Source organism: Branchiostoma lanceolatum, chromosome 2 (genome assembly GCF_035083965.1).
Source record: "Branchiostoma lanceolatum isolate klBraLanc5 chromosome 2, klBraLanc5.hap2, whole genome shotgun sequence".
Taxonomy (NCBI): Eukaryota; Metazoa; Chordata; class Leptocardii; order Amphioxiformes; family Branchiostomatidae; genus Branchiostoma; species Branchiostoma lanceolatum.
Window position 1 is genome coordinate 28,359,362 of NC_089723.1, and position 26,868 is coordinate 28,386,229.

Consider the following 26,868-nt stretch of genomic DNA (forward strand, 5'->3'; position numbering starts at 1 on the left):
GTCCCCTGGCTCCGTGAGTTAAAAGCGCAGCGGAAGCAGCGCACCTGGCGGAATCGCATCTCCTGTGCAGAACAGCAGCACGAGCACCACACCACATGAACCGTCACACTGGTGCTCAGAACATGTAGAGAAGTTAGCATCAACTCACGGATGTAGTGGTAGATTGTATATTAGCAGAAATGAACCAGAGTCGTTCTGAAGAAGTTGTGGAAACGTTTTGTTGTCCAAACATAAATCATCACTGAGGTGGTTAACATTACTCACAGAAGTAATGCGAATCAATCAACCAATCAATCATTCGCAGACATGATGCGAATCCGACCGGTAGAATTAGACTACCATTAAAGACTTTGTAAGTATTGCAGTACAAATGCCGTGGAAGACGAAAGGCACTTTATTTCAAACTGTTCATTTCATGATATTGCACGAAATGAGTTGTCTATCCAGACCACTAAAATCTATCCGAATTTCTCTAAGCTTACAGACAAAGAAAAGACCATTCTATTTTTAACTACCAAAAACCCACAAATTATAGAAAAGGTGGGACATTACGTCTTCCATTGCTTTCAAAAGAGAAGTCAAACCCTTCACTAGCCACACGTTATAGACAATTACGTTTGTATATAGTCTAGTCTAGCCTCTTTTACCCTTTTGTACCCTGTTATTTCATGTATGTTGTTTGTAATTAGCCTTCGGGCAGGAATTTGCAATAAACTTATTATTATTAAACTGCCGGGGACCAGCTCCAGTGTCTGTGATCTGTTATGTTGAAGTTGTCCTCGCGTTATCTCCAAGCAGATGTTGGGAGGTTCATCGTTACGTTTCCAAGCTGTCCGTACGTTTCTATGATCGTGACAAACTGCCTTCCAGCTAGGAAAAAGTGACGAATCAGCCTCGAAACATCTGCTTGGAGATGAATCCACGCACGCTACTCACTGAAATAACTCCAGACGTACATGTAGTTCGATCATAGGAATCTCCAAGCAGATGCAAGGATCCGACTCATTCTCAGTGTTTTACGTCTGTTTTTGCAACATTCTCTTGTCTCGTATTGAGCCGGACCCTTGCATCTGCTTGGAGATTTACTCACAGAAGGGCGAAAAAACTTAGGATCACGAATCTCCACTTGACTTAACCTGAAATATCGTTTTAACCTTCGAGCTCCTGGGGTTGCACTGGTGCCAACATACCGGTGAATAGTGTTACCAGGTTGGTGATTCACTGGTTAATTTTGTACACAGCCAATGGTTCTGAATGTGGCAGCCTGTCCGCCGTAACGCCGCAGGGGAAGAACATCTAATTTGGTTGTGTACGAAGAACTTTGTTAACCACTGGTTGCAATAGAATTCTGCAGGGCGAGGTTTGATACTAAGAGTTGGTGAAGATAGGAACTTCCGTCCCATTGATAAAGGCAATATGAAACTGTTGTTTACTCAAGCTAGTTATATGTCCGATATGAAGTCCCTACCATTTACCACAAAAGAAATATAAAGTTTCGGCATTAATTATGTAAATAAGCCCCACCACCACCATAACAAAACGCCTCGCGGAGTCGGCTAAAGTATAAAAAGGACGCCAAAGAACGATTCGCTCGTGAATAAGGTTGCATTCAGGTGAATAAGATACGACTGAGAACACTCGACATTCTGGGTAAACTTTGCAAGCCGGTACATGTTGGAATGGCTCTTTTGCGTATTTAGCTGAGTAGCGTATTTACACCCAAACTTTGCAGACACGCCCAGACAACGAAGCCCCACCCAAAGTTTGCTATACAAGCAGGGTTAACGCACGCTTCACTGGATATCTAAGGGTCGGTTTAAACGAGGCACTTCGCACGACACAGGCCTTTGTCGTAGGACATTTGCCTAGGACACTTTTCGGTACACACACACAACGAATCCCTCAGCGCGCCGTCGCGCGTCGCACTGCCATGAACTCTGGTGACCTGCTTACAAAATGGCGGGATAACAAGCGCTTTTATACTGTTTGTACACTGAATTCAAGACAAGTTTGGTGCTTTAGAGGAGGGAAGGGGTTGCAGCTGCATGCAGGCCTGGTCTTTTTGCCATGGTTTGTAGTTACTGACACTTGCTAACTGTAAATAAATACTGTACACTGTACAGTAGCGATGCCCGAACACCTCTTGGTGACATGACCGACCGATAGGTCACCACTTTCCTGACAAGCAACTATTTGCTGCTGGTCTATTCTGACGAATAGTTCCTGTCATCCTATCATGACTCCTTTATGTGGAGGTTAATTGATCTCCACAACATCTCCTGGTGCAAATATGCACAAGTTGGTGCTGCTGATCACATATACCGTGAGTGGTACAGACGCTCTCTTACCGTGCACCGAAAGAACCGACTTCAGATCGTGTAAGAATACAGGTAAGAGTTTTGTGTCTGTAGTCTTACCGAATGAGCCTGAGGTACTCAGCAGCTCAGCTTCTGATAGCTGATTGCATCTTCGATTAAATTTCGAGAGGAAAGTAAGATTCTGAGACAGCTTTCTGTCATTCATGATTCTAAAGCCCCCTCTCACTGGACCCGCTGCACGCTGGTGGCGTCGCTGCGTCCTAAACTGGATTTGTGTTACCCTTGACTTTATAATGGGAATATCATTCAAGACGTACAAGTATGACTAAAAACACAACAAAACACACAAAGCTTAAAAAGATTCGCTTTTGTCGATGAAATTGTTGATGCTTTGTCAATTCGATCGGCCGCAGCGACGCTGCCAGCGTGCCGCGGGTCCAGTGAGAGGGGGGGGGGGGACTTTACTTAGCTTTCAGTTTCTGACGCTATGTCCCTGTGGGTTCTAGCCGCGGTGTTTCCACTGTGTTCTGTCTTGTAGAGATCGAAAAGAAATCGGAAAAAGAAATCAGATTTCAGGACAGATCTAAACACCTACTACCATGATTCTTACTTTGCTTTCTGTTTATAGTTCAATCTCACACCATGTTCCTGTGGGTCCTGGCCGCGGTGATAGCCGGTTTGTTCGGCCCTGTGGAGGTCCAGGCGGTGGCTGACGTCACGGCCCCGGCGGGAAGAGTGGTGGGGCTGGAGCAGGACGTGAGCGGGACGACAGTCAACAGCTTCCTGGGGATCCCGTTCGCACACCCGCCCGTGGGGGAGCGGCGGTTCCGGCGGGCGGAGCGCCTGCAGCCCTGGGACGGGGTCTACGACGCGACGAGGTAGGGCGAGGAGAGACACTAACTCTAAAATGATAGGGCGTCGTCTCAGATTTTATAAACTGTACAGTACAGTATATCTCTTCTTCGTTATTTCCTAAATCTGGCACGCTGGGGGCGTCGCTGCGTCCTAAACTGGATTTGTGTAACCCTCGACTTTTTAATGATAAGTTTATTGCAAGTTCTTGCCTGTAGGCTAATTGCAAGTACATGTAATATGAAAGGACGGACAGACAATTGGTAACAATATAGCATGTGACTATCATATAGCATGTGACTATCTTATTTGGGTTTGACTTTTTTTTCCGCGACAGTGGAAGACGAATGATCCTACTTTTCTGTAATGTGTGGGTCCTGTGATGTTAAGAGGAGAGTTGTTTTCTTTTTGTCTGTAAACATTGAGAAATTTGGTTGGAATTTGGTGGCCTCTTGAAACAGCGCCTTTCTTTCTTAATCGTAGAACCGGGGGCAACTTGTACACCCAAACTTGAGAATATCATCACATAATGGACACAGCGTAAGCCTAACAGTACACTACCCTGTTGTGTTCGTCTGTTAAATGACAGTAAATGTTAGTGTTTCAATAGACTTTTAATTCGTGTAATCTTATTGATACCTCATGATATAAGGATTAAGACCATTTTCCAATTTGTAATATTTTTAAGTCCCGATAACATGCGCAGGACGTACTGTGTACAGAAGCCGCAATTCAGCGATGGCTTTTTATATTGAATAAACCATGTCTCTCTCTCCCTCTCTTGTCGATGAAATTCGTTGATTCGTCTTTTGTCGATGAAATTCGTTGCTTTGTCAATTCGATTCGATCAGCGTGCAGCGGGTACAGTGAGAGGGGGGCTTTAGTAAACAACCCTAACCACAAGACCACCAGTGTTTGCAAATAACGTGGTGACATGTGGCTAATCCAATGTAATAATTTCTTCTTCAGGAAACCAAACGCCTGCATTCAGGTCGAAGACTCCGGCCCCGATACTGCTTCTGGATTTCAGATCAACACGCCTCTCAGCGAGGACTGTCTGTACCTGAACGTGTGGCAGCCGACCCCCGTCCCTACCGGAGCAACCGTCATGGTTTGGATCTACGGCGGCGGCTTCTCAACGTACGTGTTTTTAACGGGTTTGTTCAATGCAAGGCTATATTTGACCACTTCTAGGCACTGACTAAGTTGATGGAAGATAAAGATGATTATGCTAAAAGATAGCGGGGGAACATTGGGTTTGAAGGCTTGTAGGTTGTATACGGGACGGAAACAGTCATCGAAAGTTCCATGGCAGTCCGCGTCTGGAAAGAAGCTGTTGCCGTAGAAGCTTACTTTTAGACTTTGTGTCGATGTGATTTATAATAACTTCCGCAGAAACGCACATGCGCGTTGGATTCATAAAATGTCCTCATCAATTATTTAAATGAGATCTTTCTTACCCATCATCAATTCATTGAGTTGTTCTGTTTTAAATATTTTGACAAAAAATTCTCCAAGCGTGTCTGTCTTCCATGATGTTCCTTAAGTCTTAAGACCTGCTCCCGGTATCCCTGGCAAGTTGGTTTATGTAGATTCAAATGGTAGAAATGGCTGATGAAGCGACGTCACGAGACAAGACACCGACGACGCATTGATGGCAGTTTATCAACTCCATGAAAACGGAGGTGTTGTAATCAGTTGGTGTACGTGTGTGTTTGTTTATCTTGATGTGATTCCGCAGTGAGGTGAATATTGCTTAATGGCAGTAGAAGTGGTGTAATAGGATACTAGTACTTGGAATTGGAGGTATGATTTGGCTCGGGTCCAATGGTGTTGTAGTTGAGAGCCAGGATGGCTACACCAACACAGTAATGCCAGGTCGTTAGGGGTACGCACTTAGAGCTTGTTCCGTGTTGTTCTAACATGTGCAAAAATTGGTTCTACAGTGGTTCGTCTGCCCTTGACATGTACGATGGCCGGTACCTGGCCGCCACAGAGGGAGTCCTGGTGGTGAGTATGAACTACCGGGTCAGCACGCTGGGGTTCGCCTACACCGGGACGGACGACGCGCCCGGAAACATGGGGCTGACGGACCAGCTGCTGGCGCTGCAGTGGCTGCAGGACAACATCGCGGCGTTCGGAGGCGACCCCGCCAAGGTCACCATCTTCGGTGAGAGTGCGGGCGCGGTGAGCACCGCCTTCCATCTGATATCTCCGGAGAGCAGAGACGTGTTCGATCGCGCCATCCTGCAGAGCGGAACGGCTACACTTCCGGGGCTGATCTACTCTGCAGACGACATGTACGGCAATACCAAGGCTCTGGCCGGGAGTCTGGGATGCCCCACTGAACAAGGTCCAACAGCCATGATGGCGTGTCTAAGGGAACAGGATGCAGAGAACATTGTGGCCAGCTACCCGCCGACCTACCCTGTCATCGACGGGAGCTTCATCCCAGAAAACCCGGCAAAGGCGCTCAGTGATGGGGAGTTCAAACATACGGACATCCTGCTAGGCAGCAACACAAACGAGGGGATGATGTTCTTCATACTATTTGGAATTCCAGGGTACATTGTTGGTTCGGAGAACAGTATCGATAGGAACCAGTTCGTGCAGAACATTAATACGATGGCGTATGCTCTTGGTCTTAACGAGTTGGCGCTGGAGGCAATCGCCTTCCAGTACACCGACTGGCTGCGCCCCGATGACGATGACATGTACCGAGACGCCCTGGACACCATCTTCACAGACCAGTCGTTCGTTTGCCCGAACTTTGGCACGGCGCGCGCTCATGCCCGAGCCGGGACGACGGCGTACATGTATGAGTTCGCCCATCGGCCCTCCCTCTCGCCCTATCCCGACTGGGCGGGCGTGCTACACGCCGATGAAATACCAATTGTGTTCGGGCAGCCCCTGAACGCTACCTTGGGGTACACCACCGAGGAGGCCGACCTGTCTCGTAGGATGATGCGGAACTGGGCAAACTTCGCTAAAACAGGGTGATAGTCTTCAAACTTATTTTCTTGCAGTCTTATTCATCGGTGTCCAACTCAGCACTGAAATGACAATCTTGTGACAGGTGTAACCAATGGCTATCTTACGTTGATGTCTTTATCTTATTTCACGTTTGTACCGGCTATTTCACAACAAGTCCATGATTATAACAAATGTTAAGCAATGCTTTGAAGTTCCAATCGAGTATCAGAACTGTTATTTGGACAGGATTCATCGTGTTACAGTTTGCAGACACATATCTATCTTCTATATCTATGTCCCTGCATAAGTTAAGTTGCCATCTTGGAAGCTTCCATTGAGAACTTCGTATCTGTCACTCCGTGGAAGCTTCCATTGAGAACTTCGTATCTGTCACTCCGTAGGAACCCCAACAACGACGGCGAGGCGGTGTGGAGCTCCTACACGGAGTCCAGCCGAGGCTACGTGATGTTAGACACGGACGCGCCACGCATGGTGACCGGACAGAAGGCCAAGGAGTGTGCCCTGTGGGACACCTACGTGCCTGCTCTCCTCAGCAGGGCAGGTGGGTTTGCACATGAATGATACTGAAATATCTTGTTAGAGAGCTATTTTAACATGTTAAGGACAGTACTTCTTCGAATGTTCTTTTTATCAATTCTACATATTTGAAGATTAACTTTTCTCAAAGTCGTTTGAAAAAGCATTCTCTGTATTGTCGTATTTTCGTTTGTCCTAACACATGTTGAAGCTATTTAACTTTGAAATTTGGAAAAAAAAGATTTTATGTATACTAGTGGCTTGCCAAAGTTAGAGGAACGTGTCCACATACAAAGTTACTTATGTAATGACCACCCTTGGAAAGTTGTTTTCCTGAACGATAAACTAAATGACCATATGATACAAAAACACAGCATGAACGGTCCTATTCTACGAGACTTTTGCAATAACCAAAACGACCCGAATGAACAGACAAACAAACAAACACTTTTAGTGACGACACCTTGTACATTTGACCTCACAGCGGTTTCTCTTCTACCACTAACGTAATTATATTTCTTTCATACTACAGTATGGATGTAATATATTGCTTTCTCTCATGTTTCTACACGGTGTTTTTTCAGAAACAGCAGAGCCCGAGCAGTGCCAGGCAGTGGTAGAGTCCGGCTCGGTCGCGACGTTTTGGGGACAAAGTCTGGCTGTAGCTCTCTTCATGAATGTCATCAAGGACATCATCAGTTTCATCACGACCATCTTCGTCGTCCTCTAAAGCCCCCCTCTCACTGGACCCGCGGCGTCGCTGCGGCCGATCGAATTGACAAAGCAAACAACGAATTTCATCGACAAAAAACGAATCTTGTTGAGCTTTGTGTGTTTTGTTGTCTTACTTGTACGTTTTGAATGACATTCTCATTATAAAGTCAAGGGTAACGCAAATCCAGTTTAGGACGCAGCGACGCCGCCAGCGCGCCGCGGGTCCAGTGAGAGGGGGGCTTAAGAGATGTAGTCAGATGCTCCCACACTGGACCTCGGTCGCTCAGCGATCGCCGTCTAGTCTTTATAATGCGAATATCATGCAAAACTAAAAGTATTACTGAAAAGACAACAAAACACACAAAGCGTAAAAAGATTCGTTTTTTTATCGATGATTCTCGTTGAGCGCGCTGTCAAATCGCTCGGTCGCAGCGAGGTCGCCAACGTGTAGAGGGTCCAGTGAGATAGGGGTGAGTAGTAGCCGTAGTGAGTAGCAACTGATTACATTGCAGTGATCATATACAGTTTGCCCACAACATGCACTGGTGCCGCATACGATAGTGCCAGCGATGTTACACTGAAAAATGTCAGTGAAATAGGCTCTACCAGAAGTAGCTTACGTCCAATGTTAGTTTGGTGCATATTGGTTTCTAAACATTTATTCTGAAGAAAAGTTGAGACGTTTATTAAAACTGTTAAAACTGTTCTAAACCGCATAACTGTTTAGAAATCAATATAATACAACCGACAGAAATCGGGTAGTACTAAGATATATAGCGAGAGGGCGCTTGACACGCAATAAAACTTACAAAACATTACAACTTGTGTGCTACCTACCTTATTTCCTAGGCAGTTGCTTGACTTCTCCAAGATGCCACAGAAGTGGGGTCGTGCTGTAAAAACGAGAAGACCACACCCTTCCTCCAGCGGGGTGGAATCTATAGTAAGCACCTAAACCCGGGTTATCTGTACTTCCACGTACGAACTTATCATAACTACAGTCAAAGTAATGCCTCAGTCGAAATACATCAACTCATATGGTGATAGGTGTAAAATCTGTGACCAGTGATGTTTGCAAAATTTTAGAACAATTATGTATACTACTTCTATTCGCCTATAACAAGTACACTACGTATTATAAACGTATGACGTGTACTAGCTAAGCTCAACTTTTTTAGGATCACGGAACTCTGGGTAAGGCAGGTGGAAAAGAGCATGTCCCCTGGCAACGCACATGCGGTCCGGTCTATGTATGTCGTCATGGCAACGATTTCGCCTGCCCCATGCGTTACGGCGCGGTCACAATCGTCGCACGACCGTCGTACGATTTCGATGTCGTAGAATTTACGATGGATCCAGCAAACTGTGACACAAACGCCGACAAGGATCCAAGACAGCCTTTTCCGAAACAATACAGCTGAAGTTTGCATGGTACATACACGACTTTCCCAAGAATGCCTTCAGTTTGCGATTGCACGACCATCGTACGATGAATGTGACCGGACCTGATCCAAAGTTCTCTGTTTCTGGGCATACGATGGGATCCATAGAATATAGTATATAGTCTATATCTTAAGATACAGAAGCACACAGAAATGACAAACACGTAAAGTGTCGAGCGTTTAATGACTTATGGACTGCATAGTTTCATTTCGCGGTAAGGCAGTGTAAAACCTAGACTCCGCATCAAAATGCATAGCATGATTTATTTTGTATTTTTTTTTGCTCAAATTTCGGGATAATATTTTCCTGTTAGGGTTTGTGTGTTCTATGCATGACTTTGTTAACGACGTGCCCCGCTGTTTTCTGCCAACATGTTACAAGCAATACAAGGCAGCAAGAGACAAAAATGGTATACAGAACTCTGGGGTCAATAATATCACGTCCCTGGATACTAGGAAGCGTGTATGAGGAACCCACATCTATAGCAAAGTCCGTTACATACACAGCGACTACACACTGATCCACAAGTGCATACAACAAGTCAAAACTGTATTGTCACCATGGCAACGGAACAATCCTTCGTCAGATATGTGTATTAACAGCAGAATTGTACATTTTAAGAATAGTTCAACGGACGATATAGGTTACTTTTAGTCCTTTGATGCAATATTTGTTGAAATTGAAAAGTATAAGGAATATAGTTGACAGAATATTCAAACTTGTAATTTGCCATTTTGTTGGACTTAACTCGTTAATTACATCAATGAAAATAGCCGTTTTTCACCTATGTCGTCCGCTTTAAGTATGGAATGAATTGATACTGCTAAGCTGTCCAAGTAATGTCTCCAAGTGACTGTACATGTCGCAGGCTGCAAACATGTGTACTGAGAACAAACTGCACGTACAAATTACTGAGGTGTCCTGCACCGTAGTTTTTCCGTTTACCTTACTTTGCTTCGCTCTTTTATAGACAAGCGCACAAGCATATACAGTCGGAATGTACATTTCATGAAACCTCATAGATATGCAAGGTGTATTTCAATTAGAGCAAAAATGAGCAACGAGTAGGTTAATTTGGAATAGAGATGGCGTTTTCGACAGGGTGTTTTGGTCCTTTTAGTGCATCTTAAGGGGTGGTTTATTGCAGGTAGACATGTTGTTCCCTACAACAATGTTGTACCGTATACGAGCGTGTACTGTATACGTGCGTGTACCGTACAAAAGCACGTATATACGGCGCCTTTACACGTCTGAGCGATCCTGACCATGAGTGAGACATGCAACGACCTTCGAGTATTCGAAATGCTACCATAAATCTCTTGAGTGAGGCAACATCGCGAAAAGCTGGCGGATATTTCCGAAAGATACGGTTGTGCCATTATACGACTCGAGTGCGCAAAAGATTGTTTGTAGATTTGGCCCACTATCCAAGAAGCTGCATATACATGTTTTATTACGTTGTAAGATTCATGGACAAGCTCACGCCGTAAAAAGGGAAGGTTATTCAAGGTTATTCAGAGAGCAGAATTTTTCCGTTCTATTGGTCGATATGCACAGAAGTTTTGCAAAATAAATGTTGGCGTTGTGCTAGTTCGGTAAGCTCGTGAATTTGATGGCAGTAAATCGAGGGATACGCATCGTCTTGTGAAAACTTGGATTCCAAGACACATTTTTTGAATACCCATTGATTTGTGGAGAATATTGGCCTTGACGTGTGTCATTTCGGTTCCCTTTTATCTTAAGAAATAGCTTGCTTGATAGGTTGCCTTTCGTCATTGACGCCGCATGGTTTCGTATATGTTACACCCGTTTTTACACTGTTTGCAGTCACGTGACTATGACGTATGTACTGTCCGCCATGTTGGAAGGTTAAACATGGACGTTGCCGAGTCAATTTGAATGGATTTAAATATACAATTTTAGTCACGTAAACTACAGCGCTATACACATGCACATCTGTAATTCTGACTTTTCATAGTTCAACCAAGGATAAACCAATCTGCGTGGCGGATGTGACGTCATATGCTAACGACCTGTTGTAATAATGTTTTTACGGATGTGACGTCATGTGTTAACGACCTGTTGTATGAATGTTTTTACGGATGTGACGTCATGTGCTAACGACCTGTTGTATGAATGATTGTCCAGATGTGACGTCATTTGCTAACGACCTGTTGTATGAATGTTTGTCCGGATGATCGGTCATCTGTCAGTGTTCATGTCTGGCAGACGTTCAGTCTACAGCTAACGATGCACCTATCGGTTTTTGGCGCACTTTCAATACCAGTCTATTTGTTTTCCTCTTCAGCTGACGAGGATTTCTGTCGTTTCCATTCAGGCCTGTGATACGTTTGAGGCTATTATTGCACTTTGGTGACACTCATTGCCCGTGTAAAACTGTATGTGTATGATTATGAAGCATTCGGATATTCTGGGAGCTTTACAGTTGAAACTGGATGGGAGGAGGGGGTGACATGAAATGAGGAAACTGGCAGTTTTACTTGTATATGCAATTGCTTTCTGTCCGATCATTCTCACTAAGGTTCTCTACTCTCTCATCAAATGTCACTTGAAACAGAAGTCAGTTTGCCACCCCTTTCCACGGCTGTGTGGACGGTCCCTTATACAGAGGCTACGGTCATGTGACAAGGCTATGTGGGTGCGATCCGTCTCACGGCTACAAACTGCTCCGTTGGGAGCCAGCCTAGCATGGTTGCCTTCCTCTCTGCCGATATCAGCCCGTAAAACCATTATGCCATGATATTGATCACGACCGGCCCGCCGCCCTTCACGCCAAACACCGCAGTGCGTCAGAAAGGTTTGATCCCGCACGTTAGCAGGTCCCGCCGCCCGCTTTCCCAACTCCACCGCCCCCCTCCCCCGACACTTCACCACTACAATCTCTCCCCACAGATTAGCATCTCTGCCAAAAAGGCCCATAAACTTCCAGTCAACGTCGCCCAGAGGCCGCCATTTTCACCTCGCTTGAGCATTACCGACGCTCAAGACTTTCAACAGAGATAAGTCGCGAACTGAATACCAACAACTCTCAAGTCGCCGGGAGAATGCGGCTCGCGAGACTTAAGCAATCTTCCCTCTAAGGACGGCACTAACTAGATTTTACAATCTGAGGATGCCGATAGTAACATTTAAGTAAGGACCGTGTCTAATCAGAAATGGGATTATAAAAGGATTTTAACAATACTGTTAAAATGGACCGCTTTCTTAAATCTTCCTGGCAGAATGATGTATGCGATGTAATATAATGGCGATACCTGCTGAATGTAAATTCATCTGTGATTATTAAGTACGTTATTAAAACCATGGATGTATTAAACCCGTATGGAATAAACGGACTATTCTTCAGGCTTATTTGTTCGCTATGACAATTGTATCGTTTTCTATACAAGATGTGCTTTCTAACAAGCAAATATAGTCCAGATTTTTAAATAGCCCGCCGCATTGAATAAAACATTTACTCTGGCAGCTGAATTACTAAATCACCCAAATATTGCAATTGATATATATTAATCTACCTGTATGGAAAAGAATTACCCGTATCAAAAGATATATACACATGAATATGAATATAGACATACATATTGTGCGTTATCAAACAATGCATATGTATCTTGAGTAAAGCATACTGATTTTATATTCCTACATCTTCTACTGTTTCTCTTGTCCTTTCTACCTCTTGCAAAGGCAAAAGGACAGACAAATCAACCCCGTGCCACTCCTTAATTTCTCGACCAATTGGCTTCTAACTTAGCAGGCAGGTTTCCTGTCAAACACTACCAGAAGATTTTCCTCTTTCTGATGATCCAAATACAACGATAGCTGGGAATACTGTATGCTTATCCGGACAGTTCGGATCCATTCAACTTAATCATAATTACGATTCCACAACTTGCACGTCGAAGACGCAGTTTGTAAATGAACCTAACAGCACAAACTTCGAGAACATGCATGTGCATTTCCACCCCAATCAATGAAATAGCATTTTTCTAAATCCTGAAAAATGAACCGTCGCAAAGCTTAACTGGCTGACTGTGACTCAGGGCACGCTAGCGACATCTTAAGCGTACAAACGGAACCCTTAAGAACAAAATCCTTCAGAGAATAACATCATAACAAGTTATGTACAAGATTTGTTCAAATTGCTCTTCCAAACCTGAGCATTACAGATAGGAGAACAAAATGGCGTCACATTTACTCTCCTCACAACCGTCATCGATTGGAACCGAACTGTTCCTAACCCTTACTCCATAAAAGAAGAATAAAAACTCGATAAACGCGTGCTTTGTCGCGCGGTGAAGTATGATATTGAAGCTCTTCAGCATCGCGGGCGTATTTGCAGCAGGGATCCACTTTTCTTCACGAAATATTGATTCTCTCCCACCCTCTTATATCCCACGGGCATGAAGATGGTTCAGACACAAAAGTAGAGTCTTCTTTTCAAGAAGGGATTGTACAATGAATCTCTATAAGAAGGCGCCAATGTATTTACATAACATATGTATGCTACCTACATGGGAATCTTGAGGCTGATTCGTGACGCATGGAAATCTGAATAAGCGTTAGTCCTGAATTTTTATTTGTGCAGAAAGGTGAAGATACACAACGATTTCCGTCATTTCGCTGGTTGAATATCACATATAGAGCAACCCATTCCGACTTGACAGATTCTATGCGGTCTCCAAACTCTACTTTGAAAGATTGACATCAAACAATTATCCCCCCCACCCGTTCAAGCGTAAAGACAAAGCTTCAGTGTCTCTGTTGAAGCACCTCTGTGGAAAAATATGTCATCGTTTTGGTCTCTAGCTGACAACTCCATTCGGCGGTGGCTTTAAATCAGATGGAAATAAGCTTTCACGCTCTGGCCTTATTTGGCGTCAATGATCTTGAACAGAGACATAAATGTTTATTGAACATTATTTCCATATTAGCGTCTAAAACAGTGGCCGTGGGGACCTGGTGGTTCACGATGTAGTAAAATGGCGTCGGCAGATGTACGCCCCAAAAGTAGCTCCCGATTTACAACACGATTCAGAACTAGTCTTGCATGGCAGTACTATTAGAAGCGTCCCATTCTTCAGCGGACCAATAGTCACCGTGACCTAGGTGGTATTTTGACGACATTAACGGTAGTACTGAGGCCTTTATGAGGGCCTGTTATACAGGTGCGCATCAGTTCTTTACTCTCCAAGCAAAGGTTGGAGGGGAGACCGTTACCGTCTTCTGAAAGGTACCCGTCTTCTGACAGGCTCCGTTGGAGGGGGAGATTACAGTCAGATAGCGGGTACGATTCAGAATAAGGTAATGATCCCTTCTCCAACTCTTGCTTGTCCATGTCCTCAAGTATTGTCGGCAATTTCTTTCCTCAACTCAAATGATGATCCAATAAATGCACAATTAGATTTTTAAAAGAAACCACATTCAAAACAAAACGGACAGAGTCTTGATACAGTTCTTTGTTGGTTTGGTGACTTTCAGCATGCATTTGGAGGTCGCAATTCAAATCAGTAGGGTTCATATTGGGGGCTACTGTGCCATTACGCTAATTAAGCCGGAAAAGCAATCTAGTCGGAAATTGATAGAGACATATAATTTTATGGACCATGTAATTTTATAGACCATACTTAAAATTATGGTCTATAAAATGTGGTATAAAGAATGTGCAATCGCATATTGTACCCGTGACGGTGACATTTCGTCTATTTTTGAATCATTTCATTTTAGATGAATATATTGCGTGGATCTTACAATGTTACATTTCTCTACATACAAACTTTAAGATGCGAAATATATCTTAAAGTTTGTATGTAGAGAAATGTAACATCGTAAGATCCACGCAATATATTCATCTAAAATGAAAAGATTCGGAAATTTCCACGGGAGGGTCACTGATGGGGGGGGGGGGGGGGGGGGAAATGCCTCGCATTTGCTCTCAAATGTTTGACATGTTCGGTTTTATCCGTTCCCTGTCAGCTGAAACTGTGCAGACCAGTAATAACCGGACGCCACACGGAGTAGGCGTACTCAAGATACGGTTTGCTGACAACCAAGACAGGCCCTATATATATATATATATATAGGGCCTATATATATATATATATTCTACGTTATCAGATGCATGCCCTTTTACATGGTCTGACAGGTTATGACAGACAGAAGTGTTGTTACCCGGGCTGAGGGATAAAGGAAGCAAGTCCAAACGCGGGAGGGGAGAGGGTCGGAATACCAATAGGCGGTGAAGTGTGCTGAATGGCAAATGTGGGAGAAAAAATATGTGTTTATGACTTTCTGTTGACCCCATAAGTGAAGTACCCACTGTCAATGGTCAAATACTGCTACTCTCATGCAGGAAATATTAGTTCAGGGATGTAATAGGTGCTCATCTCAAGATCTTTTTCTTGGCCAACCCGAATAAATGGTTAGGATCGATGCATATTTGTGACCTCTCTGTCTGCTTTCATTCGAGCTGCCACCAGGTCTACTCTTACAGCGTTCATCATGTCACTTTCTCTGTTACAGCTTCAGGCCCATTGCTACCGCTTCGTCAGGCCCACAGTTACGGCTGCCACCAGGCCTGCTGTTACAACTCCTATCAGGCCAACTGTTACAACTGACATCAGGTCCACTGTTACTTCAACTTATTAGGCCCCCAAATAACCCCGCGAGGGGCAAAGTAGGGGGGAGGAGGTCCCAGGCTAAGGCGGGCAGGCCTCCAGCCTGGCGCGGAAAGACGCAACGGTGGGAGTCGTAACAACCGTTACAACTGACATCAGGTCCACTGTTACAACTGACATCAGGCCCACTGTTACAACTGACATCAGGCCCACTGTTACAACTGACATCAGGTCCACTGTTACAACTGACATCAGGTCCACTGTTACAACTGACATCAGGTCCACTGTTACAACTGCAATCAGGACCATTGTTACAGCCACGGGTGCGCTGTAATAGCTACCTTCAGGTCCATTGTAACAGCTGCCATCAGGTCCACTGTTACAGCTTCCATGAACCCCATATCCATCTCTTAGTTAAGCATTCAACCCACGTCCCCAGAAAATGAACTCCGTCATCGTAATGACATACGGGACAGGTAACGTTAGACGCTTATATGGCTGCATTATGACAAGCTACCTTGACTGCCAGACAATTTCGACAGGGATACCAAGTTCAACTGAGGACAGGATCCTCCACTTACATAGGCAATACTCCTATATATAGTACACGCCCAGGTCATGTCAGGACTCACCCTACGTGTCCCAACATGACCCAAAGAGGTGAGGCTCAAAAAGGTACTAAAGATGAAAGGCTTTTAAAGACACATGGTTGCCTCTCGTAGTTTTTCCTGGTGCGTCGTTGACTGCTTTAAACTGCTGTTAAAGGTAGTACAAAACAAAACAAAGCCAGAGGCTAGACGTTCCTTGAAACAGGGCTCTGGCCTTGAACCCCTCGGCATCCAGTCTTAAGGACACCCTGCAAGAAACTTAAACTTCAAAAGCCGTTGTGACGGGGCCTTTACATAACGCACAGATTTCGCCAGTATGCAAGTTTGCAGAACAATAGAAGACTTCTTCTAATCAGCTCTGTTCTGTCCATTACAAAACGTGTTTTACCATAGAAAAAGTAACCATAAAAAACAGGTTATCAGTCATCCATGTACAACCTTGAGACTCTAACGAGCCGTTCAACTATACACACAGTTGCATACCAAAGGGCTCAATAGCATGGAGTCTTTTATATTACCTAGGCTCTACACAGAAATGTACAACTGTGTATTTTATGTTGTTTAATGTACTCTGACGTGCAATTTTGTGTAAGGTATCCTGTACTTTAAGTTTTGAAATGATGTTACAAATTCCCCAGGTGCACCCCAGAGAGCAGCTATATTTGTACAATTGAGAAACCTTTCACCTACTTATTCGGGAAATTGTCTAAATTCAAACCGTCGCCATCCGTCTGTCGCATGCATGACAGCGCTATCCCCATAATGGTCAATTGGACACTGTCATCTGATGGTGATTACTTGTCGGAAAACAATAATTGACATCGATATGCGGGCTACTAATACTGAGGCTGTACAAGGCTAGTCCGGGGATGGTTTCAAAGGGATTGTTTCAACATGTACGTACCACAATTACAGCTTTCGAACTTAAACTCTAGATTTCTGGGTACTCATGTTCACTCTTTTTCTTTTGTCATGTATAACGACCAACTAATTTGGAACACGTGACGTCCAGGAAGCGGGACACACAAAAGCGCTTGGAGGTGTGACCGGTCATCAAGACCAGGCTCTTGGAAGGCAAAGGCCCCAGCTTGGATCTTCAGAGGCGCCACAACTTATTCACATATGAGTTGCCATCACATATCCTGTAACAGAGCAAGAATTCCAGAATTGAATTCTGAACGGGTTTATTTCGTCTTAAAGGGCAGTGCAGGAGGTAATTTGCGTCAGAGCCAGTCGACCTTCAGAGACGGCGGGCCGTACAACCTCCCGGGCACCATTGACCCAATACTGACGTCACTTTTACATGAAGCAAAACAGGGAGTGCTGTAAATTTTGAGTCAAATCAGTTTCCGTTGGCGTTTCCAAAGTTACTCTAATGCCATTCGCTTATTCAGTTAGCAAAATCATAAACCAACTGAGACATGCATGACACTAGAGAAAACATGTAGAAATAGCTGTTGTTCAACTTCTCTGTGTTGCCGAACATATCCTTCGGGGATGACGCTGGCATATGAAGTGGATCTATGACGTACAAATACCTCTGCCTGCCAAAACCAATTTCCTACAGGTGATACCGATTTGTCTCAGGTCAGACAAATCGAACAACCTCTCTGGCCGCAGAACAGGGGCAAGGACCGGTGGAAACGAAAACAACAACTAATAGGCGATGTGTCTCCATTTTGAAGTACTCAATGACCTTGCTGGGCATGAATAAGTGAAATAAGAGATAAGCGGCCTGCAGAGGGGTTCATTAAACTTCCAACAATGACGAAAGAGGACTTTTTGGATACTTTCCAACGGAATATTTGACCACCCAGAAATAATAGGCCAAAGTCCCTCATCTTTCCAACACACAGGCTAAAGGGCCAATAATTAAATTTGTGCACCGTTCTAAGGCCACAGCAAGTAAATTTTATGGATGACATCCTCCGCAGACTCCAAAATTAATGAGATAGGGCGAAAAAAAAACAAGGCGGGCCAAAGAAAACAAGATTTCTATATTTTCAAATGTTGAGATCATAATTCTTGTTAAACAAGAATTGAGGCGACGAAATATGATATTATGACCAACAGGTCTTTTAGTCCTGTATTCACCCAATGTATTAGTCCTGTATTCATTCATATATGATATAGAAAGTTTTAGAAAGTTAATTGCAAATTCCTGCCCGTAGGCTAATTGCAAGTACATGTACATGTATACGTAACACAGAGTGGACGGACAGATAATGATGAACAATATAATATAAAATATAAAACCTCCTTGATTCAACAGTAAACATATCATTGTAGATGTGTATACATGTCAATAGACTAACTACAACAAATGCAGAAAAGAGCTTGTTAACGTTGTACCATCATCTGAAGCAACTACACTGGGAATTCATATGCAATGAAACACCTTGTGTATACAGCTCAATTAACTAGAACCCCCCCCCCCCCATTATTTATATAATGTCCTTGCTAGAACAAATGCAGAAAACAGCTTGTTGTTATACCATCATGGGCAGGAACTACACTGGGTATTCATATGCAATGAAACACCTTAGACTGTCAACGTTTACGACATATTTGCCCATTTTTGGCATGTTGACCACTGTACGTTGGAGGGCAATGAAATTTCTTGTTTTTTATTTCGAAATCAGGCGAAAATTAATGAGCGCGCTGATGTCATCCATAAAAATTACTTGCTGTGGCCTAATGCAACGCAACGCACCGCACACATATTCTCTTGAATCGATTTGGGGTGTGTGGTTATTTCATTACGACTTTAGGTCCATCTATGGTATTACTCACAAAGAAAAATAGAAAACAATGCTGAGCACACTTTTAAATCTTAAATCACTTTGTAATGGCGAAGATATGGGCGTATTGAGACAATGATATACATATATCAGAAGGGTCCAAGCATATTCTGCGTCCTACCAGATGATACATTTGTCCATCGCCATCTTAGAAGTAATCATGAAATGGAATTTTCAAAAGAAAAATTAATCGTGTGTAACTCGTTTACCCGTACGCCTCTTCCATGGATCCAGCATTTATTGACCCAGATTTGATTAGTGTACTGATTGACCCTATGTTTGGTCCTTTCATGGACAGCTTTCCATCAGGGTAGCTTTTAGAGCAGGAGAACGGGCCGGAAATGAAAAAAAATCTTCACCATCTGCAGTTCTACTGCAGCACCATAGGAAACCGATAGGGAGCACAAAATCTAACGTTTCGTTTTTACCTACATACCAAATAAAATCCATGTATAAGGAAGTGCGGTAATATATGACAAAATACAACGTGAACATAACATTCTTAAAATGGGCAAATACCATAAACTCTTAGTTTTACTTACAAAGTTATAGTCACGGCACACATAAGCAGGGATGATGTAGATTTGTTTTTTTAGAAGTTGTCTAGTGAGAATCAGGACTATAGATCAGTACACCATCACTGGCAATTCAGCTACTGAGTGCCGGTTTTCCTCGCGTTAGAATATCGGCGTCTATATTAGAGACACAAGCCATTGAACGTTTTGGAATCTAACTCTAATATACCCGTCGGAAAACAGTCGAAGAAATATCGACGCTGCCTTCATTTTTCGTGTCATCGACAACAGTCGGCAACTCGCCTGACCCCGATGACCCCATGTACATGTACTAGTCGTTACGCCGTAGCATGCACGTGTACGGTGATGTTTAGGATCGCCGAGCGACAATAACTCACCGGGCCAATCACACCCGCCAGACCTTAATATCCCGCGGAATCCAGCCGTTCGTTATCGGAATGGTGATTGGCTGCCTTGTAAAGGTAATCATGCACGGTCTTCTCCCGAAGCCCCAGGTTACGTTTATCACGATGTCTTCTATTTCATTTCTAGTCCTGAATTTACCTCGAGTAGAGGCAGAAACCATTTGGGGATAACAATGCACTTAAGTTCACCGCTACTTTTATTACTGTTACTGACCTATGAATACAATTTGCCCTGTCTTCTGTCAATCTAACTGCTCTGTCTTGGAATTCGTATCATGAAGAAGAAAAGTTGACCGCACGCCGCTTTGAGAAAACGGTTATGTATCCCATCGGTACCGACAAGGGCTTGAATGGTGAATCAGTGAAGGATGAAATAATAACAGATCGATATGGGATTTGAAGAAGACAAGAGAACGTTGACCCAAGCGTGCACCTTATTGTACTGCATACAAGAAAACGTTCAACTGGTTAACCATGTCCATGAAGTAGGCAAAACGGGCTTCTTTTCAACGATGTTCTTTGATACAATCACCACTGTAAAAAGCACAACCGTATTCTGTAAAAGGAAATGATTTAATCTCGCGGTAGGGAGAAAATGGAGTGTTCGCGGTGGTTTTTAGTTCGCGGCTGAAACAAGGGTCTAGGCGGGCAGAAGACAACAAATATGTTCGCGGTGGTTTTAAGTTCGCGGTTGAAACTGTCATGCAGAATTCTGAATTTTGCATCGACAGCAGCTAAAATAAAACTAAAAAAACACACCCGTAATTTTAGATAGGATAGAAAGTGCCAACATGTTTGAGAAAATGAGGTGGGGGTGACAGACCGTTCTAAAGTACGGGCGATAATTGTGACATCCTCCCTCCCGGCCACCCCTCCAAGTCAAGTGCGACGGTCCCCTCAAAAATTCCAAATTGATCGGTCAATTCCCGTTAAGCAGTTAGTTTTTATTCTGATCGGTGCATCGTGTTCCCCGAGGACACATTCCTACTAAGTGTCGATCAAATCTAATCCAAGAATGCACGAGAATACAGGACACAGGCCATACCTGGACGACCAAACATTGGATAGAATTTGAAGTACTCGGTAATCGTTCCATGATTATTAGATCATAAGGGAAGAAAAGTAATCTATCGATTGCTAAAACTCAAGTTACAATCCTTATTACGCTTAGACAAATAATGAATGAATAAATACATAGTTGTTGAAAATGTTTACGCCGAACTACATTCTGCTTGAAAAACAGAATTCCACAACTCATGAAGGCGTTGACGTCATCAAGATATGTCCTTATATCAATATTCACCGCAAAGAAATAAGACCATAAATGAATCAAGGTATAAGTAGATGATCAAGAACATATACAATGGGCTTGAGCACTATAAAACGTTCGCCTGCTCACCGATAATGTAGAACTTACGACTGTTTTTTGTTTTGTTTCACAAATGACTTACGCCTGGCTTACCACATCTGAAACAACCATTTGGTATACATTTTGATCTTCACACTAGAGTGCAAAGGCTAGCTAAATAATAAAGGACGGCTCAATACCGCAGTGCTTTATTATTCAGAACAGCCATCATAGAATGGCACAATACATTTAGCAGCGTCCATAGTACCATGGCATTCCATAATGTAGCGGAAGTACATAGCACAGGAAGCCACTAGTGCCCAAGATTCGTGCTGTTCACAGCCTGGAATGGGTCCATGTCTGAGAAACAACAGGGACATTCAGCCAAACATTCCGATGATTTTGGTGTTCGTTGCCGTTGGAATAGATGTAACATTATCTCCATACAAATAGCAATAGGCTATCGGATGGTTACCTAGGTGATTTATTTTCCCAGCGAACAACTCTGTTGTTTGTCTGGAGACGTTTCGGTATACTTGGTGCTGAAATGTCTGTAATTATTGCACTTCAATGGAAAGTTGGGCAGACTACCGGAAATCCTGGTAACAATGTTGTTTAACTTTCATTTTGAACTATAATTTGATATGTTCTGACAATTCTGTGCTTTATTTTATCTTACAATGACGTTTTGTGCACGTTTCCTTTTTTTGAAAGGGACGTCCTATCAACATTTCTGAGGTAGTTAAGTTCGAACACCGCCTGACATTGTAAAAGGGGAAATGTTTGCGGTTGATTTATGATCGTGTTTTTCACGGAGACCCCTTTACCATTAGCTCCAAACCACCGCGAACCTCCTTTACAGTAAAACCCTACATGGCAGATTTAACCACGAACTGAAAACCACTGCGAACACTCGATTCTCTCCCTTCCACTATATCAAATCCCGGCAAACAGCTTCCCTTCTACAGTAGGGAACAGCAGGCACACGGTACCTATTGTAGCATAACCTTTTGATGAAGAGCCCATTCGCAGTATTCACAGCGCGCTCCTAACTACAGCTGCCGAACCGCCCCGTACGGACACGCGGATTGACGGATGGGGAAATGTCTCCATTCACGGCTCACAAATTATACATACGTGATATTTATGGTCGAGCAGGAATATTGAAAGCCGCCGGGGAAAAACAATTAACGGTTGACGCAAAGACAAATGACGGTATATTTGAAATGATCGAGGCACAATTAAGCTCGCGAAGGATGAAATCAGTTTTAGAGGCGTGGGTAACAAACTAGGCTGCGAGCAAAATTCCATTCCCTCATGATCTTAATTCGTATCTGTATCCACACATTGACGTTTCAAAAATACTAACAAAACTATATGAAGATTACATTGTGTATATGATATATACATCGCATCCTTTTCAATCATGAAGTAGGTAGGGTATAAAATCCAACCATGTGGATGTGAATAATTCACATAAGCTGGGCCCTTTACGTGACGAAACTAGACTATTGTGAGGCCCCCGGCTTCTGAATGCCGACTGATTATTAATAGTGCGCACTTCTCTTGAGTGGAGCATCTTGCCGGCCCGTTCCACAGAAGTCCTGGAGGGTTTTTCTTTAATGGGCTTTGTCGTTGAAGCATCTTTGCTGTAATATTCTTTCACTGTTCAATCTTACGAGTCACCGATTTAGCAACTCTCGCGAGACTTCACCATATAACATGGTATCACTATCAATGCTTTTTGTCTCTAGTTACGTCATTGCCAGACCTCGCTACATCACTGCATGGCTATGTTACCTTCATGGATGGATTAGAATGAAACATAATAAGAGATCAAAACTCTACCTAATCAAAAAATGATTCCTTCGTCATTAACATATGCTGGTGGTTTTTAATCTCCCTATAGAGCTTTCATGCGTCTAGTTCATTCATGGGAGACACATATCGAAGATTAATAAAAATGTATGTAATTAATTAATTGGTTCAATGTACAAAATACATACTTCATAATGTGAATTATGCGTAAGGTAGTGAACTCGAACCATGGCCTTTATATTGAACCAGAACGATTTTTATTTCATCATCTACTTGTAAGTGTATTCATCCCTTCGTTTGTTTTTGAGACAATTGTTATCTCAAAATGTGTTGGCCTAGAATTTCCATCCGTCTTCCTACTCAATACGAACGACACGACATCCAGAAGGACATCATTTGCAGCGAGCAGTGCGTGGGCGGTATATCATTTCTAAATCTTACAGGCCTTCATTAAAGGCCTCTATTATTCGGAAATGCCATTGAGACCCAACCGTCCATAATCACATCTAGATCTACAAATGGCGAACCCCTTAGGGTACCAGAGGAGAAACTCACGATGATCAAACGACAATATCAGCTCAACCCACTTTCTCATACACAAGCTGTATTTGATTTACGTTTCGCTATGATAGTGAATGGGAACCAATCTCACATTATAACTGGCATAATAGTCGAATAAATTGAAATGCTTCGGTCGATGAGAATAGATGACGTGCTTAAAAACCTTTCACTTGTTCCGGAACATTCCATCCTTGTAGATTTATTATATATCTAAATGGTCGTCAATCATAAATATTCTAGCATTCATATGCTAAAATCATTTCGTTCAATATTATCATCTTAACGTGTTGTAATGTCAGCGTATTTGGTATATTGGATGCCACTGCAGGACACTTTGTGTCTTTATTCAGAAAAAAAAGTTGATTTATTCTTTCAGATCTTCCCTTTGTCTTATTGTTTATGTAAATCTTTATGAAGTATGGCTTTTATAATTACATCAAAGCTTTACGTAAGGATGACGAATTGTAATGGTCACACGACAGGTAGATTGGATTAAGCTGGTAAATTTTGGACTCTAATCCCATTTACAATGTTAGAATGACCTTCGTGAGATGATGCATGACAATTTCGTCCGGTAATACATCTAAGCAAATGACGTAGCAGGGGGGACTCTTAGATAGAGGCCCGATATAAGAGGCACATCTATAGGTATATGTATTATATGTGTTAAATCTCTGTAATATCAACTGTAAATATCAACGCCATTCAGGCTACCGTTAGTGTGTCTGAAGTTTGGTATTTTAATAAAGAATTGGAATTGGAGAATCTGCTTGCATATCTGACATTATGACATTTTGCCATCGAGGATTTAAGCTGCGAAACTCATTGATAGGACTTGAATACACGAAGAGGTTCGCAACGTAGTTGCTTAGGAAGTACGGATGTTATGCTCCCAGTTATCCAAGCCATGGCTTTTGCCCCAATAGCCTCAATTACTGTTCCCAGATAAGTACCTATAACAGCCGGTAGGATGTTTGTAGCGTATTGCTGAGAGGAAAACGAGCTGTAATCGTCTCTCATGCGCATCCATGCAACAGCGCACAAATTCCTTACCAATCACCACCGCTGCCGTAAATGAGGAACTGTTCAAATAAAAGCAACGGTATACTTGGTCGAGTGGTACAGAATTGTTACAGGCCCCTAAAGGGAAAACCCCCATCAGTCTGATTCAAGTTCACCCTTATTTGGTGGCCTATGCAGCAGCTCAACCATTACTTGATACGTGTGTAAGCTTGGAAATACAGTAAAGGGAAAATGTGCATCAGAAGTACGATTGCTGTGATGAAATGAGCTAAAATTGTATAACCAACTATGTGTGGTACCTTAGTTTTCAAATATGTTTTTCCAAAATGCAAATGTAGCATGAAGCGCCGGGAACTAAAAATAAATCCTTGTTATGTTACTAGATCGTTTCTGCAGTCTCCTACTTCAGTTGATTAAATTGGATTTACGTCAAATGTACACAAAATGGCATTCATTATAAAGCAACCTTGTGAACGTCATGAATTTCTTCACAATTCAAAAGGAAAATGTTTCAGAGCAAGCACTTGCTGGAGTCGAATCTATGGACCTAGACTTGGCTGGGACGACATAGGTAACATTGGAACATCCACAACATGAGCACCAAGGAGGAATGTATTGTTGCAGCTTTGCAGCTGAACCTAGAATTCAACACAACAACAGAAAAGGTGATGGATTGCTAATATGACATTAACTCTGACATGTATTGAAAACTACGAGTACCCACTCAAACACCATTATCTATCTTTACTGTACCATTGGAACGAAGCATCCAAACTTCAGCACCAAGGAAAGGCCCCATGCTTTAAGCATTGCAACCATGCTGCTTAACTTTAACTTCAGCGTAAGAAGTGACAGATTGCTGATTTGGTATTTCGTCTGGCATGTATTGAGAACTATGAGCGCCCACTCAGACACCATTATTCATGTTCACAGTACCGAGATTACAATTGATAGCATTCAGACAAGAAGTCCAATACTTGCGGAGTTTCTTGATGCTAAAAATACTTTCCCATAAGTCTACTCTTTATGTCACTCATCAGTGTATTTGTTCAGTTATGTCTATCTTGACATTGCAAATGATACCTACATATATCAACATTGGATCGACCTAAAATAGTAAGATCAATAGATATAAGTTATATCTATCAAGATGTCTAGATGCACATTCACCAAGTTGGCCGAGCGCGGTATTTTCTCCGATGCATTGTCTGATAATGATGTTAGACAGTAGTGATATAAGACGGACGATTTACAACAGAATTACCCTATGTAATTTGTACGTATATACGCAGAAGAAAGGGGTGCCATTACATACTGAAATGCATTTGATATGACCTATTAGAACTCATAAACGCCAATGGAAGACATTTCGCATGTGTATTCAACCTTGATACACATATTCAATGATGTGGTACAAATCAAGTTGAAATATATAGCCTATTCCCCCATATGATATGATATATGCTACTTTCTTATTTTTCGAACGGTAACTGTTTTTCTTACAAATCAAAAGATGTAAAGGCAAGCTTGACATTCATGTGAAATGCCTGACATCTGATCAGCATTCTGTTATTCAACGTTGACCAAGTCAAGAGAGCTCGATGAGATGACTTTAAGGAGAAAAACAGCTTCCAACGCAATGTCATAACTACATGGCAATTGTTTATTACACAAATACAATTGTATGTAAATATAATTCATATCTAGGCAGATGAATATTCTGTTCTGTATATGATTCCTCTTTTAAGTTCGAGTCACGAAAGACGATCGCGAGTAGACCTGTCTGAAGTTAATTTCTGGTAGTATTCTGCTAGTCAACTTTGACCAAGTCAAGATGATTTTAAGATAAGGAGAAGAAACGCTTTCGAGGTTGTGATTATTTGGAAATGATATATTTTACATATGTGTAGATATGAAAATCCGCGTTGATCTAACGTGAACGCTCCTTTCTGCCTACGATTCCTTTTTCAAGTTGTGTCACGGAGCAAAGAGGCCTGCCGAGATGATTTCTGGTAGTGCAGTCTTGCATTTAAAATAAAGGGCGCTGTATATTCCTGATGAACTAGAGCTGATAACACTGCGGTGAAGGTCGTGACCGGTGTCAGTGCATGAACTACGCTCACAAACCAGATCCGTATCAGGTCTTTCTGACTGCGAGAAGATGTAAAGATAAAATCCACGTTTGATGATTTTGGGTTGTTATTGTTTTGAGTTGTTTTGAGTTGATTGTATGAAATGAACTACGTTCACGGGCCAGACCCGTATCAGGTATTTTGGAATGCGAAAATATATATATA

The 26,868-nt window shown here is 42.7% G+C and overlaps 1 protein-coding gene across 1 annotated transcript; it reads left to right on the plus strand.

Moving 5' to 3' along the window:
* Positions 1–2,056: 2,056 nt before the first annotated feature.
* On the plus strand, positions 2,057–9,609 carry LOC136428396 (cholinesterase 1-like). Its single transcript, XM_066417869.1, has 6 exons — positions 2,057–2,390; positions 2,947–3,196; positions 4,140–4,310; positions 5,117–6,166; positions 6,545–6,705; positions 7,265–9,609. The coding sequence occupies exons 1-6, from the start codon at positions 2,291–2,293 to the stop codon at positions 7,408–7,410; spliced, it is 1,878 nt and encodes a 625-aa protein (XP_066273966.1). The 5' UTR covers positions 2,057–2,290; the 3' UTR covers positions 7,411–9,609.
* The last annotated feature ends 17,259 nt before the right edge of the window (positions 9,610–26,868 follow it).

Bases quoted from the DNA above. Each gene is read 5' to 3' on its own strand.
- LOC136428396 (XM_066417869.1), top strand. From the start codon at position 2,291: ATGCACAAGTTGGTGCTGCTGATCACATATACCGTGAGTGGTACAGAC. The intron at 2,391-2,946 runs GTAAGAGTTTTG...TTCTGTTTATAG, and splicing joins CAGATCGTGTAAGAATACAG to TTCAATCTCACACCATGTTC. The intron at 6,167-6,544 runs GTGATAGTCTTC...GTCACTCCGTAG, and splicing joins GCAAACTTCGCTAAAACAGG to GAACCCCAACAACGACGGCG.